The sequence below is a fragment of the Physella acuta genome, unplaced genomic scaffold (genome assembly GCF_028476545.2).
Source record: "Physella acuta isolate Inbredline_101_S28 unplaced genomic scaffold, ASM2847654v3 ptg000308l, whole genome shotgun sequence".
NCBI lineage: Eukaryota > Metazoa > Mollusca > Gastropoda > Physidae > Physella > Physella acuta.
This window is the reverse complement of record NW_026731827.1, coordinates 100,996-115,360: the sequence shown is the minus strand read 5'-3', so window position 1 is coordinate 115,360 and position 14,365 is coordinate 100,996. Positions and strand designations below refer to the sequence as shown.

At 34.1% G+C, this 14,365-nt stretch overlaps 1 protein-coding gene across 1 annotated transcript; it reads left to right on the top strand.

The window, feature by feature from the left end:
- The first annotated feature begins 4,861 nt into the window (after positions 1-4,861).
- On the top strand, positions 4,862-10,038 carry LOC131940122 (uncharacterized). Its single transcript, XM_059298700.1, has 5 exons — positions 4,862-4,923; positions 6,470-6,563; positions 6,981-7,063; positions 7,987-8,053; positions 8,832-10,038. Exons 2-5 carry the CDS (start codon positions 6,503-6,505, stop codon positions 9,650-9,652), a joined length of 1,032 nt encoding a protein of 343 aa, XP_059154683.1. The 5' UTR covers positions 4,862-4,923; positions 6,470-6,502; the 3' UTR covers positions 9,653-10,038.
- The last annotated feature ends 4,327 nt before the right edge of the window (positions 10,039-14,365 follow it).

Genomic DNA, 14,365 nt, shown 5'->3' with positions numbered 1-14,365 from the left:
ATTTAGCTGGAACAAGCGATTCCGCGGGTGCCCCAGCATGGTGCGATTTGGCGCCCCGGGCTAGACTGTGAGCACTTTGCGTTTATGTTCGCGTTTGTGTTTTCTTTGTGTTTAGTTTGGGTTTGCGTGAGTTGTTGATTTGCGTTTTGATTTTGTTCGTTTTCGTTCTTTCTTTTTCGTTTTCGTTTGTGTTTTTTTTCTTTGGGTTTGTGTTTGTATTTGTGTTTGTGGTTGGTTTTGTGTTTGTGGTTGGGTATGGGCTTGTGTTATCGTTTGTATTAGTGTTTGCGTTTATGTTATGTTTCCTTTCTTTATTTCAATTTTGGTTTTGATTGGTTGGGATTAGGGTGGGCAATGCCGGGTATATGCTGATTAATAAACACTATTGCCATGTTTCTTTACAGATAGGTTTCAGAAAGCTTTTTTATAGACACCTGCACCAAACTACAAGAAGATATACAATTTTATATAATACAAGCCGTCCCGGTTTGTGTTGTGTTTTGTTTGTGTTGTGTTTTGTTTGTGTTGTAATTGTGTTAAGGTTGTGTTGTGTTTGTTTGTGTTTGTGTTATGTTCGCGGTTCTTTTTTTCTGTGTTTTGGTTTTGATTGGTTGTGGTTAAGGTGGGCAATGCCGGATATATGCTGATTACAAAACACACATGTCATGGTCTTTTACAGATAGGTTTTTCACAGAGGCCAGAGCAGGGCCTGGCCGGGACTGCTAGTACTTTATAAATTTAAATGCGCTTTTTGAGAAATAGGAAATAGCGTAAATTACTACTTCCGGTAACCGGAAATTACTCAAAATTTGAAAGAAGGTAGAGAATTAGATCTTTTACTTACATGTGAAATTTTATTTATCTATCTGAAATAGTATACACAGACATACACAAAGAAATAAGGACAAGATTGCAAAATTATGTTTTTCCATATCAGTGAGGTGTAAAACGTCGAGATTTGCAAAAATCTCGATTTTTTTTTGCACGATTACAAGGCTTTCTCTATACTTCGTATATACGAGAAAGTAAAATGGAGTCTTCTACAATTATTCAACTAACAGGATCTCTTAAACGACCCCACGGTTAATGTTATAATTCTAAATAAGTTATGATCGGAAACAGCCAATGAGAAAACAAGCATGAAGTGTTTACATAATCTGGGCCAAGGTTACAGTTGCCGCTCTTCACTCTCATCTAGGCAAGCACTTGTACCACATGCTCTGATAAGAGCAACCCCCCCCCCCCCCCCCCCAACACACACATAAACGCACACACACGCACACACACGCACGCACACACACACACACATACACGCACACACATGCACACGCACACACGCACACACACACACACACGCACACACAAACAAACACAAGTACTAGAATCTCTAACAAGAAAATGCAAACACCATTACAAAATAAACCGGGAGTAATCTCCCCTAAACTTTCTCGAATATTCTAATATAACACTATGGGGGATGGCAACTCGGGATATAGACTTCTAGACATAATTTTTAATCCATTTTAATTACTCAAATTTTTTAAAATCCTAATATATAAAAGGCCATGTGCGCTCTTCTCTCTCTCTCTCTCTCTCTCTCTCTCTGTCTGTCCGCAAAATATTTTCGCCGGACACCACGTCAGAAGCGGCAGCGATATTTGGAGAACTTTATACGGACTTTTGTTGAAAATAATATGTTAGATGTTTTAAATGTATAACCACAATTTTATTTAAAGAAGAAAAATAAAAAATAAAGGCGTATTCGAATGTAGAAAAACAATTTTATTTATGCAACCGGAAAAGCATTAATACATGTGAAAAAGAACGCATTAAACTATGACGTCACTATTGCTTATACATTAACTAATGGCGTCATCTGCCGTGTTTAGAATAAAAAGAAATGAACTATTTCATTCAAATTTGATTTAGATCTACGTACACTATGAAATGTATACAATACAATTTTTCCGGCCTAAACTCATAAAATTATTTTTTTATTTGGATTCTAGATCTAGATATTCTAGATCTAGACTAGATCTAAATATACGCAATAACTAGACGTAGACGCAAAGATCTAGATTTAGACTCTAATTACTCTAGAACTATTCCAAAAATAAATTTCTATATTAGGACTAAACTATTTCAAGACTTAATTATTTTATACAAAATCTTTGTTTGGAACTGGCTAATTTTGGGATAAAAAAATTAATTTGAAAGAATAGGCATATTCGCGTAAGTTAAGATTTTAAAATACGTCTTTCATTCTCCGAGTTTTGTAAGATGCCTTAATAGCTGAGATGATAGTGTACTTAAAACCACGCAGGTGGTGCGGGTTTGACACACACCAAGTCATACTTGGTTTTTTATTTATTTTTATTTTGCTCGGGCTAAACTTTAAAAAAAATTCTATTAGGATTCTAGATCTAGATATTCTAGATCATCTAGATCTAGATATTAGATCTAGTGATTCTAGATCTAGATCTAGATGATCTAGATCTACGGAAAAACTAGACTTACACAGATGTAGACCCTACCTAGATCTAGAATCTATTCAAATAAAGTATTTCAGGCCTTAATAATTATTACTTTATTGAAATCTTTGTTTATCTAGGCAATTTGCTAATCTCTATAATATATAAAGCAAAGTTGTCGGGTGCCCGATAGGTCACTTCCCGGCGCCGCAGGCGCTTCAAATTTGGCAGGATCTTGCCTTGGGGCGACAGAACACGGGGACCGGTTGGCCGAAAAGTCTACGATGATGGGGTCAAAACTGACCTCGACTGACCGGCGCCTTATATGAGCTATAAATAAAAAAAAATGTCCACGGAGGAACCTCTTCATAACTCCTGAGGTCGTAGACCGACCCTCGGACGAATTAATTAAGCATTCAAATTATCAATGTTTTCGAAAGCCTAAGCGAAGCTGGGCAGCATGCCTAGTAGAATATAATCTCGTAGAAAAAAGAAATGCACATCAAGTGAACGCTAAATAAAGATGTGCATAATACCGCGCAATCTTATTAGTACGTTATAAATATACATGCGTTTTTTGAGAAATCGGAAATAGCGTAAATAACTACTTCCGGTCAACGGAAATTACTCAAAATTTGACAGAAGATAGAGAATTAGATCTTTTACTTACATATCAAATTTCATTTATCTATCTGAAATAGTACTCAGGTTATTGGTTTTTGAAAAATTCAAAGTAGAAAAAGTACCACTTCCAGTTATCGGAAATTACTCAAAAGTTGATACGGATCAACGATTTTGATAAAATACTTGTATATGAAATTTCATCAACCTAGCTGTAACGGTACTCAAGTATCGTGTTTACACACGGACACACACACACACACACAGACATACGGACAAGATTGCAAAATTATGTTTTTCCGTATCAGTGAGATGTAAAACGTCGAGATTTGTAAAAATCTCGATTTTTTTTTGCACGATTAAAAGACTTTCTCTATAGGCCTACTTCGTATATACGAGAAAGTAAATATGTAACTCCACCAACTTATACATTCCCCTTAAACACACTAAAATCAACATATTATCTATTCCGATGCATTTTACATTAGCTTTTACTTTCTCGTATAGATGAAGTATGGCAATGGTGCAAAACATCGAAATATAGATTTTCACAAATATCGACGTTTTAGACCTCCCTGAGACGGAAAAACATAATTTTGCAAATTAGCCTGTGTGTATGTGTTTGTGTGTCTGTAAACACGATAGCTTATCTACCGTTACAGCTAGGTCGATTACATTTTAAATAAGTATTATATCACATTTGTAGTTCTGTATCAACTTTTCAGCGATTTCCGATAAACGATGTATGACTAATTCTACTTTTAGTTTTTCAAAAGCCTATAACTTGAGTTCTGTTTTAAATAGATAAATGAAATTTCACATATAAGTAAAAGATCCAATTTTCTGCCTTTTTTGAGTAATTTTTGTTGACCGGAAGTAGTAAATTACGCTATTTCCGGTTTCTCAAAAAATGAAAATGAATTTATAAAGTACTAATAATATTCCGCATTATTATACACATATACACATATTCACTTGGTGGGCAATTCTATTTTTCTACGAGATTCTTTTCTATTTTAAACAGTTTAAGTAATTAAACATGGATTAAAAATCGTGTCTATATCCCGCGTTGCCATCCCCCGTAGTATTATATAAGAATATTCGAGAAAGTTTAGGGGAGATCACTCCTGGTTTATTTATGTATTCTAATGCATTTTTACAATACTTAATTTGCTACCCCTGTCTCTCTTTATTTTGTCTTTTGTCGTCCTTAGAAACTGTCGTGCGAAATTTCAACCACTTCTTACCGACTGATTTTCCTGAAACTTGGCATGAGTGTTGAGAACCGGTAATGATGCAGTCTGATATCAATTTCTATTTCGTTGTTATCTTAATTATTTTTTTAAGAATTTATTAAAGTTTGGTATACAAGTTATTGTTTACCTCGCTATTATACGCACATTATTCCTATTCATTTGGTGCGCAGTTGTTTTTGTCACATTGTAATTAAAAAAAAATTGTAGTATTGAAAAATAAATTGAAGAAGTGACCCACTTTAAGAATTATCCCTCCGTCTAAACTGCAATCGAATTTTTGGGTTACGAATCTAATTTTGACAACAAAAAAATGTATGTGCTGACCTGGTGAGAAGTTAAGCGTTCACCAGAACCAGGACATAGATCTTTTCCTGGTAACGTGAGTGGTGAAAAGGAAATAAATTCGACGTTCTCATTGGTTGCGAGTGGAGAAAAGGAAATAAACTCGACGTTCTCATTGGTTGAGAGGTTGAGGCGTGATGCATATAAGCAAGGATTTAACAAGCCTTTAACACTTGCTGGGTTGCTCCACATTGTGAACTACCACGTACCAAAGTCTTGAGAAAACAATTCATGTAAGTAATTATGATTTCAATTGAAGCAATCTACTTATTTATGTTTAGGGATGATAGTTATATACATCTTTGAATTATTAAGATACGTTTTAACATTTTAATACGTTGAATGTTAAGTAAATAACGCAGATTCGATTCACAAAAAAATACATTTGCTACTCGAAACATTGAACAGAACATTGATGATTTTACTGCGAAAAGGTAAGTCATGATACAGAATGTCTAGTCTAGAATGTAGGAAATATATTTAATTCTTAATGTGCTTGCTACCTCCTATAACTGTCGCCACATGAGACCACTTTTATTTCTACTCCGTCCCTAGACAAGAATACTTTCTCTGACTGCCTCTCTGATACAAAGGTCTCGTGACACAGTTGCTCAGCCGCTGTCTCCAAGTATCGAATGGCTTAGCAGGAGTTACGACGCGGGGGCGTGGCTCCAAACGTCTGCATGCGCAGATATTTTTTTCACATAGAACAACATATGGCATTAAAGGATAATTGAATAACTGCGATGACAATTTACTGTCTTATTTTCCTCTTGGTTTAAAACTGCAGACTTACAGAGGCGACTAATGTAAAAAAAAACAACTAATAAAGCAAAATTAAATTTGTCAAAAATATTTATAGATTTTATTTTGGACTAGTTATTTTAACACCGTATAGGGTCACAAGATATACCAATGAACTGGTATCAGGGGCGGAACTACTGTGCCGCCAGAACCCGCAATGCGGGGGGCCCACGCCATTTAAGGACCCACAGCCGACCATAATAAAAAAATGTATAGTTAAAAAATATTAATTTTCTTGCATTTTTAACTTGAAGGTTGTTTTGTAAAAAGACTAACATAGCTGCGATTGGATTATCTTTATTTTATAGACACCACACCACGCTCTTGTACAAAACAACATAAAAATAAACATAACACGAGACACCATTACTTATGCAAAGCTTTCATGTTTTATATTCTTTTGACCAACAGAGGTTAAGAAGGGGTTATAGCAAAGATAAAATAAACTAGGTTTTAAAACAGACTAACGCACGTACACACATGACATGCTATTGTAATTTGTTTTAATTGAAAAAAAATATTTTTTATTCAAAACCCGAACAGGCCAGCAATGAGAATTCTATGATCGTATTTTGTCTTTATATATATATATATATATATATATATATATATATATATATATATATATATATATATATATATATATATATATATATATATAAATTTATATATATATATATATATATATATATATATATATATATATATATATATATATATATATATGGCGGGGCCTAAAAAAATTTTTGCGGGGTGGCCTTTTTTTTCTAGTTCCGCCACTGACTGGTATCATTTCCTATATGCCGACATCTACACACGATCCTGTCACAGATATTAGTTTACTTCCGTTATCTCCAAGCTTTCACTTTCATCGAAAAACATAAAACTAAACACTTTCTAATTTTATAAATGTTAATATTTTATATGGATCTTTTGATAATTTTAAAAAGTCTAATCATAATTTTCTATTTTAAGAATTGTGCGGCATCGGTAAAGTTCTTAGACATCATGTACCATCAGCGGGTTTTACTGATTGTTGTGTTATACATCAGCACCAGAACAAATGAAGGTTAGTACTTAACCAAAAAATAGTGGGTGTTTTACAGTTATAAGATTAATCCAATGATGAGTTTAGTAGAGGAGTAACGTTATAGTAGAGAAACGATATCCATAGAATTTGATTTCCGCATAACGTATTTGCTTAACGTTAGATGTAAACGTTTGGTACAGTTATTAAACTTTTATCTAAATACAGTTTATGTGCTGTTGAAGGGAGCAGGGTGGCGCTGATGCACATTTTATTCGAATATATTATAATAAATGTTTTAATGTTTCGCCTTGCTTGTATTATACAACAGAAAGAATGACTCAGGAAAGTTTATATTCTGAGAATTAAAACTTGTCTGCTTCACACGTTTATATTTACCAATGTAATATTTAAATTAAAGCATGATACAATTATAGAAGAAATTATCTTTACTCTCAGCATTTGAACTAAAACTAACTTCATCCAAGCCGATAATAGCACCCAACTTGGAAGAGTCACTGGAACTAAAATGTGAACTCCAGGTAATGTTATTCTTTGTAATTTCTTTGTAATTCCAATAAGATTTCATTTACATACATTTTATTTATATATGTATATGTATATGTATATATATATATATATATATATATATATATATATATATATATATATATATATATATATATATATATATATATTTATATATATATATATATATATATAAAGCAATGTATGTTTGTGTGTCTGTCTGTCTGTCCGTCTGTCCTTTATGCATTACTACACCTCTCATCACATCGCCGTGAAACTTTGGGAAGCTGTTGAGAATATTCCTGGGGAGGTTTCTGCGAAAACAAATATTTCAAATTCGCAGGGGTGGCGCCCCGACAGGGCGCGATTTGTAATTCCAAAAAGATTTTATTTACACACACACCCACGCACTGTATATATATATATATATATATATATATATATATATATATATATATATATATATATATATATATATATATATATATATATATATATAAAATATATATATATATATATATATATATATATATATATATATATATATATATATATATATATATATATATATATATATATATATATATATATTTATTTACTTATTTATTTATTTATTTTTATTTATTTTTATATATATATATATTGATAATAATGTCAGTTTTATGCCCAGCAGCCTTTACTTTCCCTAACGTGAGTCAGTAACCAGTAACCATCTGAGCTGGGTGATAAAAAACCTTCCATAGTGTGCCGCCACCAACTGCAGTGGGTCTATAACCCCCCCCCCCCCCCCACACACACACACTCCCTCTAACATTCTCCAATAGCGCTATTGGTTTACCTTTCACTATGTCTCATAAAAGTGTGTTTGTCTTTGTGACTATGTTGTTACTTTTGAAGGCTAAATAAAAATAGCTTTTCCTGCATTCTACTTTACCAGGCCACCGACCCATTAGAACTAATCAATGGTGGTGCCGGAAATATCACTTCAATTACTGTGAGTCGAGGTGAGTAATGCAGTTCATTGTACTATGTAATTTATTTATTTCTAGTCTAAGTGACTATCATGCCGCTAATGGGCGAACTGTCAACTTTACACCATATATATATATATATATATATATATATATATATATATATATATATATATATATATATATATATACCTTCTTCTTTTCTTATTAATCCCGTTCGTTCCCAAGACACATGGGGTAGATCAAGTAGAGTTCATCTGATTCATTGACCTCTGCGTATGAAGGGATAGTGTGGTCAGCACTATGCCAAGCCGACTTTGTTTCCTTAACGCAAATTAGGCACCCATCAGAGCTGAGTTGATTCAAGGACGCTCCACTGATCTGAAACAGTCTAGCTCTCTAGTTGAATATATATATATATATATATATATATATATATATATATATATATATATATATATATATATATATATATATAGGCCTATTTATGTGTATTTGTGTGTGTGTATTTCTTAGTTTGTGTGCATATGTGTGATTTATACGTAAGCCTAAACCACAGCTTCCATTGAAGTATTGCAATAAAGCCGAAACAACCGAGGAATAAATTATTTGACCTGCCCCATTTAAGTTGAGATAAATACAACACTTCACTATAGTACTTTCGTTAATTTTTAGCATCGTAAACGTTATTCTTAATCGTTATATCGTAATCGTAATTGTGATCATGACCTTGGTCATTATTGTTATCATTATTTAAAAAGTATTGTATTTATTCTTTTTCTACTTCTTATTTTGAGTTTTATGACTGCAGGAGATGATGTGATTGCGTCCATCTCTTCATGCGGTCCTGCTAAAACATTCAGCGACCACCAGACAATCAGTGTCAAAGGTGAAGTGTCAGGGGACTCTGGTTACCTTCAGCTTCACTGGACCACTTCAAGCACGAAACAGGCTGGAAATTACACATGTAACCTTATCCTGGAAACAGGGGAACAAGCGGCCATGCTGAACAAAGTCATTACAATTAAAGCCAGGCAGCCGAGCGTTGAAGAACTGTTAGACGTAATCACCAAACTAAACGAAAAGGTTGAAATGTCAGAAAAAGAGATACAAAATCTTACAAAAAGGGTTGACACTTCTGAAAATGAGATGAAAAATGAGATTAATGCAGCTAAAAAGGCGAGCAAGCAATCTGTGGAAGAACTATCAGATATAATATCCAAAATGAACTTAAGGGTGAATATTTCGGAACACCAAATACAAAACCTCAGTGCTAGTGAAACGATGATTGACAAGAAATTGACAGAGCTCGATGTAAATTTAAGGAAACAAGGGATGAGAATGGAAACAGGCTACCGTTATTGTGGAAACTCCGATGATTATCAATGGTTCCCAGATGAAGATAACAGAAGAAGATCAACATTCCGTATACATTTTCAGACCGAGTTCGACTCTCCTCCAGTAGTTTCCTTTTCACTAATATATGTCGACACCACCGCTTCCCAAAACCAAACCAGATACTGGGTACGTCCAGATGATGTAACAACAAAGGGATTTAATTTAGTTTGTGATACATGGGCGTCGTCTAAAATTTATCAAATAGAAGTTTTTTGGATTGCTTTTAAAAATTAAACACAGATACACGGCACTAATTTTGTACGATTTACCTTTATTTTAGTTTTAATACCTTTACCTGCTCAAACCCTTTAAAACGCTAATATAAACTATCCATTTATCTATCCTCCCATCCACCATTCCATGCATCCATCTATCCGTCTATGCATTTGTCCCTCCATCCATCCATTCACGAATATATACATCAATCCAGCCATCAATCTATCCACACACCCATCCTTTCTCACCTTGTCATCTGATATCACTACCGATAATTATAACAACTTAACTTAGCGTTTGGTTACTCACCTTATTTCAGTCACGTAATATGTAGTATTTGCAATTTTTTCTAATGGTTCTCTAACCTTAACTGATATTCACATTAAACTAAACTATTGCAACAAGTTTTTGTTTTACTTATTTTTTTGTATATGATTTTTTTGTCTTGAGCCTTGTCAATGTGGAGGAAGTCAGTCCACTGATTTAACCAAACTTTTAACATTGTTTTCACTGCGCCGAACTGATGTGTTTACTTTGCACTTCTTTACGTCAATGTATCCATAGTATTATTCTAAATTATTTTTAAAAATTCGTTTCATTAATATCCCTGGAGATCCTAATTAGTTTATTATATTTTCTAATAATTCCACGAAAAAACAAAATTAAACAATTTTATTTTTCATTATCGTGAGATTTAAAAAGAAATGACTTGATTAACATTTATTCCGAAAACAAATAGTACGTGCTCTGAATGGAAGGAGGGGGGATGTGTCGAGCTCAAGGAAACTGAATTTCATAGAAATAGATAAAGAATTCTTGATTAAAAGGAAATCGCCACAAGCAGAAAACCTTTTTAAAAACTCCGTCACTAGAAGGCGTTATATCATGTCATTGACTGTGAACGGAAGTAGAAAAGTAAGCAGCGAATAAGGTTTTGCAATGTTAAGATCGGTTGGAAAACATAACACACTACTGCACGCCTCTATTTTAATTCGGTACAAACATAACGACCACTTAAGCGGCGGCTGATCTTTGCAGGATTCTAGAGCAAACGTCCAGCGACGACGAACGGCGAACAGTTAACTTAATAGTTGATTTTAATTTATAATTTATAAAATATATACTTGTACTTGTAAGCCACCCCCCTCCCACGGAGAAATTAATTGAGGAAATTAATAGGAAACGGGTATAGTTTTAGAAGTAGGGTCTAATTTTAGTCTGTATGATCTACAAATCCGACCAGTGTTTCTTTCAAGCTTTTTTGGTGGGTTGGGGAGGGGGCACTTAATTTTTTGTGGGGGGGGGGGGGGGGGGAATACTGGTAAAGCATATTTCTATATAAATTTTATTTTGTTATGGTGGTGGTAGTCGTTCTTCTGGGGGCTCTGCCCCCCTCCTCCCCGAAAAGTTGCCTGAAAGAAACTCTGAATGGGACTTTTGCCAAGTTTGAGCTTAGGTGCAAGGTTTATGGGTATGACTACGACTATATTTAGTGTGAATGTGCACTAACTACGTGTAGATCAAGGTTAAATCCGGTTAAAATGCCGTTTATGGAACATCATACGTTTCTATGATCATTTTATTTTCTTGTTAAATTTAAAGTTGAGGTGGTGATTTTAGGTTTAGAGAAAAAGACAAAAACGTCAACCTAGCTCTCGTCGTATTTCTTTCTCATCTGGCCATTTATCTAGTTTGTTAATATTAGAGGAAGCGCTTGGGCTATAGTCTGGCATAAGGATATGTAATTCTACGGTGGATTATGCTAAGTAATTAATACAAAATACTGTATAAAAATTTAGCCTTATACAAAAAACGGTGAAGATTTTTGGACTATAATATTTATTCACACTAGAAGCACGAAAAAAGTTCTATGTATCAGTTTTTCTTTTTATTGACGCTGTTAAGGTTAGTGTTGAGATTAACATTATGTTTTGGATCAGTGCTAACAGTAGTGTCAAAATTAGCTTCAGTGTTACGGACTGTTTTAGAACCATGATTATGCTTGAAATATCAATCTAAGTACATAGATTAATTTTAAAGTTTTGATAAGTACCAACATGTGTTCTATATTCATGGTAGCTGACCGTAGGCCTACATCTTTAAAGTTCACGGACAAAGTGTTTATTGAACAAATAACTTACAACCAATCAACAATTAGCCTCCTCAATATGCTCAGCTTTATGTAATTAGCAGTTCACAAGCTACAAAAGTAAGAAAACTCCAACAATTATCACTGTAGAGAGGACAGTCTGGATAATAAGTATAGGTTTTTTAGAAGCCACAGTCGGCTTTCAAACACCTATCGTAAGCTTCGTCGAAGCTGACGCTATACGTGAAGCTAACACCAGAGGTGAGGACATTACTATTGTAAACATGGTGTTTAAACGCGATCGTCGTTCAGATAATCGACGATATAATACCGCGACCTTTAATGAAATTGCAATGGTCTTTGTAAACGCTGACGGTGAGCCTCCATTTGAGCGTGACATCCATGTCTACCCATTGAATCCTACAGATCCAAATAAGCCCTTCATCAACATCAACATTTTAAGCCCGAATTTAGACCCAATGACTTATCCACTGTTGTTTCCATATGGTGAGCCTGGGTGGCAACCAAACTGGGTTTGTAATGAATATGAAGCTCCTCAAGTGTTACCTAAAAGGAATAAACTTTCAATGATATTTTCTGGTAGAGCCTGAAAGCTTCTTTAGGAGTTTCTTGCATCTTACGAAGAAAAGAATATCTATATACATGTAAAGGATTTAGAATTATAATATTCAAGTTTGGTTGTTTGTTTTTTGTTTGTTTTTTTTTTTTTTTTTTTTTTTTTTACAATATAAATTTGAAACTAAACTAAAACTGGCAATCGATATAATGTTAAACAATTCGATAGCAAAATCAGGACATAATATTGTCTAAAAAAGGGTCTTTGATTTTACAAATATCAATAACATAGTGAGTTTCAATTTTAAAATTTAAAACATCGCTCATCGTAATGTCCGTGTTAAATATTCTTAAGATACGGTCGTTGTGGTATAAAGCATACACAAATTATTTTCTTGTAATTAAGTTTATTGTCTGTGAAATGAAAGGCCCTAATTGAGATAAACGTGACGTGTTCAACAGTAACTAGCAATTATCTGCATCAATTCGTAACACTATCCCTCTACAAATACTACATTATATTACAAATAATACATTATTGTGTGTAACAATGGTGGCATCTCTGGGTTGTTTTTTCTCTTAATATAAATCTTTTTAATTTACGTTCCATTTTACAAACGCGCCCTGTTTGAGAAGGTGGAGGCGCATTATGCTTATAACTGATTATGATTACATTAGCTTTCAAAACGATGTTTGTTTCTTTATACTTCATTTCAAATAAATAGAATATAATAATTTTTGTCTTCTTGTTATCCTATCACTTGTATCAGCTATATACCCGACACTTAGGTGTCGGCTCTCTAACTCCACACTGTTTAGACACAACGTCCTCTCTTAGTCAAATGTTGTGAGCTTTGAAAATTCTATATTTCTACGCCATGACAGTGAGCGTTGTTTAACTAGATCCGTGTAACCGAAACTACGAATGAGCTGATATTTCCTGGTAGATTGGTATTATTTTTTTTGGAATGTCTTGCGTTTTTCAAAGAAGAAGGGAGTGTCTATTTACGTCTAAACGATTTAAAAATATTTAGGTTAAACGATTCAATAACCACAATCAGGACAAAATAGTTTCGAAAGCTTGTCTTTGATTTTACAAATATCAGTAACGTAGTAATTAAGGAGTTTCAATTTTAAAATTTAAAACATTTCTAATCATAATGTCGGTGTAACAGAGGACCCTCCACTCAGTTAAAAGATTCTAAAGATACGGTCCTTACATACGGTCGTTGTGGTATATAGCATGTAGAAACTATGTTCTTGTAGTTAAGTTTATAGTCAGTGAAAAGAAATGCGCAAATTGGGAGAAAAATGACGTGTTCTACACTAACTAGCAATTAGCTTCATCAATACGTAACATTATCCGTCGACAATAAATTGAAAAAATTATTATTAATACTAACTGCATTATGTTTGTAAAAATGGTTGCATCTCTAGTAATATTTTTATCTTCAGTTAACTCGAAATAAAAATCCTTTAAATTTTCGTTCCGTTTACAAAAGAACCCCGTTTGGAGACTGTGGAGGCGCATTTTGCTTATCACTGGTAATGATTAAATTAGCTTTTAAACCCATGTATGTGTCATAATCTTCGTTTCAAATCAATAGAATAGAATAATTTTTGTCTTCTTTATATCCTACCAGTTTGCACCCTTTATTCCCGGGACTAATTTGTATTTTCTCTAACAAGAGTTTCTTCCAGGCATCTCTTCACGGGAGCTCAGCCCCCCCCCCTCCCCCCACCGAAGGAAGTCTACCGCCCAACCCCCCCCCACCCCCGAACGAAATGGAATTTGTATAGAATACATATACTTTGACCAGTGCCCCCCCCCCCCTGCCGAAAATAAAGTGCCCCCCCCCCCCCCTCCCGGAGAAAAAAGTCTGGAAGAAACACTTTCTCGAACTTCTAACTGTTTAGTGACACGACCTCAACTCTCTTGTTTAATGCTGTGACCTATGAACCTCACATACATAGGGTGAATTAGAAGGCAGAAGGGTTAGTCTAACCTGTTCAAAAGTGACTGCATTGTTGCGTCACGGATCCAACCTTTCGACTTAAACCAATTT

Bases quoted from the DNA above. Each gene is read 5' to 3' on its own strand.
- LOC131940122 (XM_059298700.1), top strand. From the start codon at position 6,503: ATGTACCATCAGCGGGTTTTACTGATTGTTGTGTTATACATCAGCACC. The intron at 6,564-6,980 runs GTTAGTACTTAA...CTTTACTCTCAG, and splicing joins CAGCACCAGAACAAATGAAG to CATTTGAACTAAAACTAACT. The intron at 7,064-7,986 runs GTAATGTTATTC...CTACTTTACCAG, and splicing joins AACTAAAATGTGAACTCCAG to GCCACCGACCCATTAGAACT.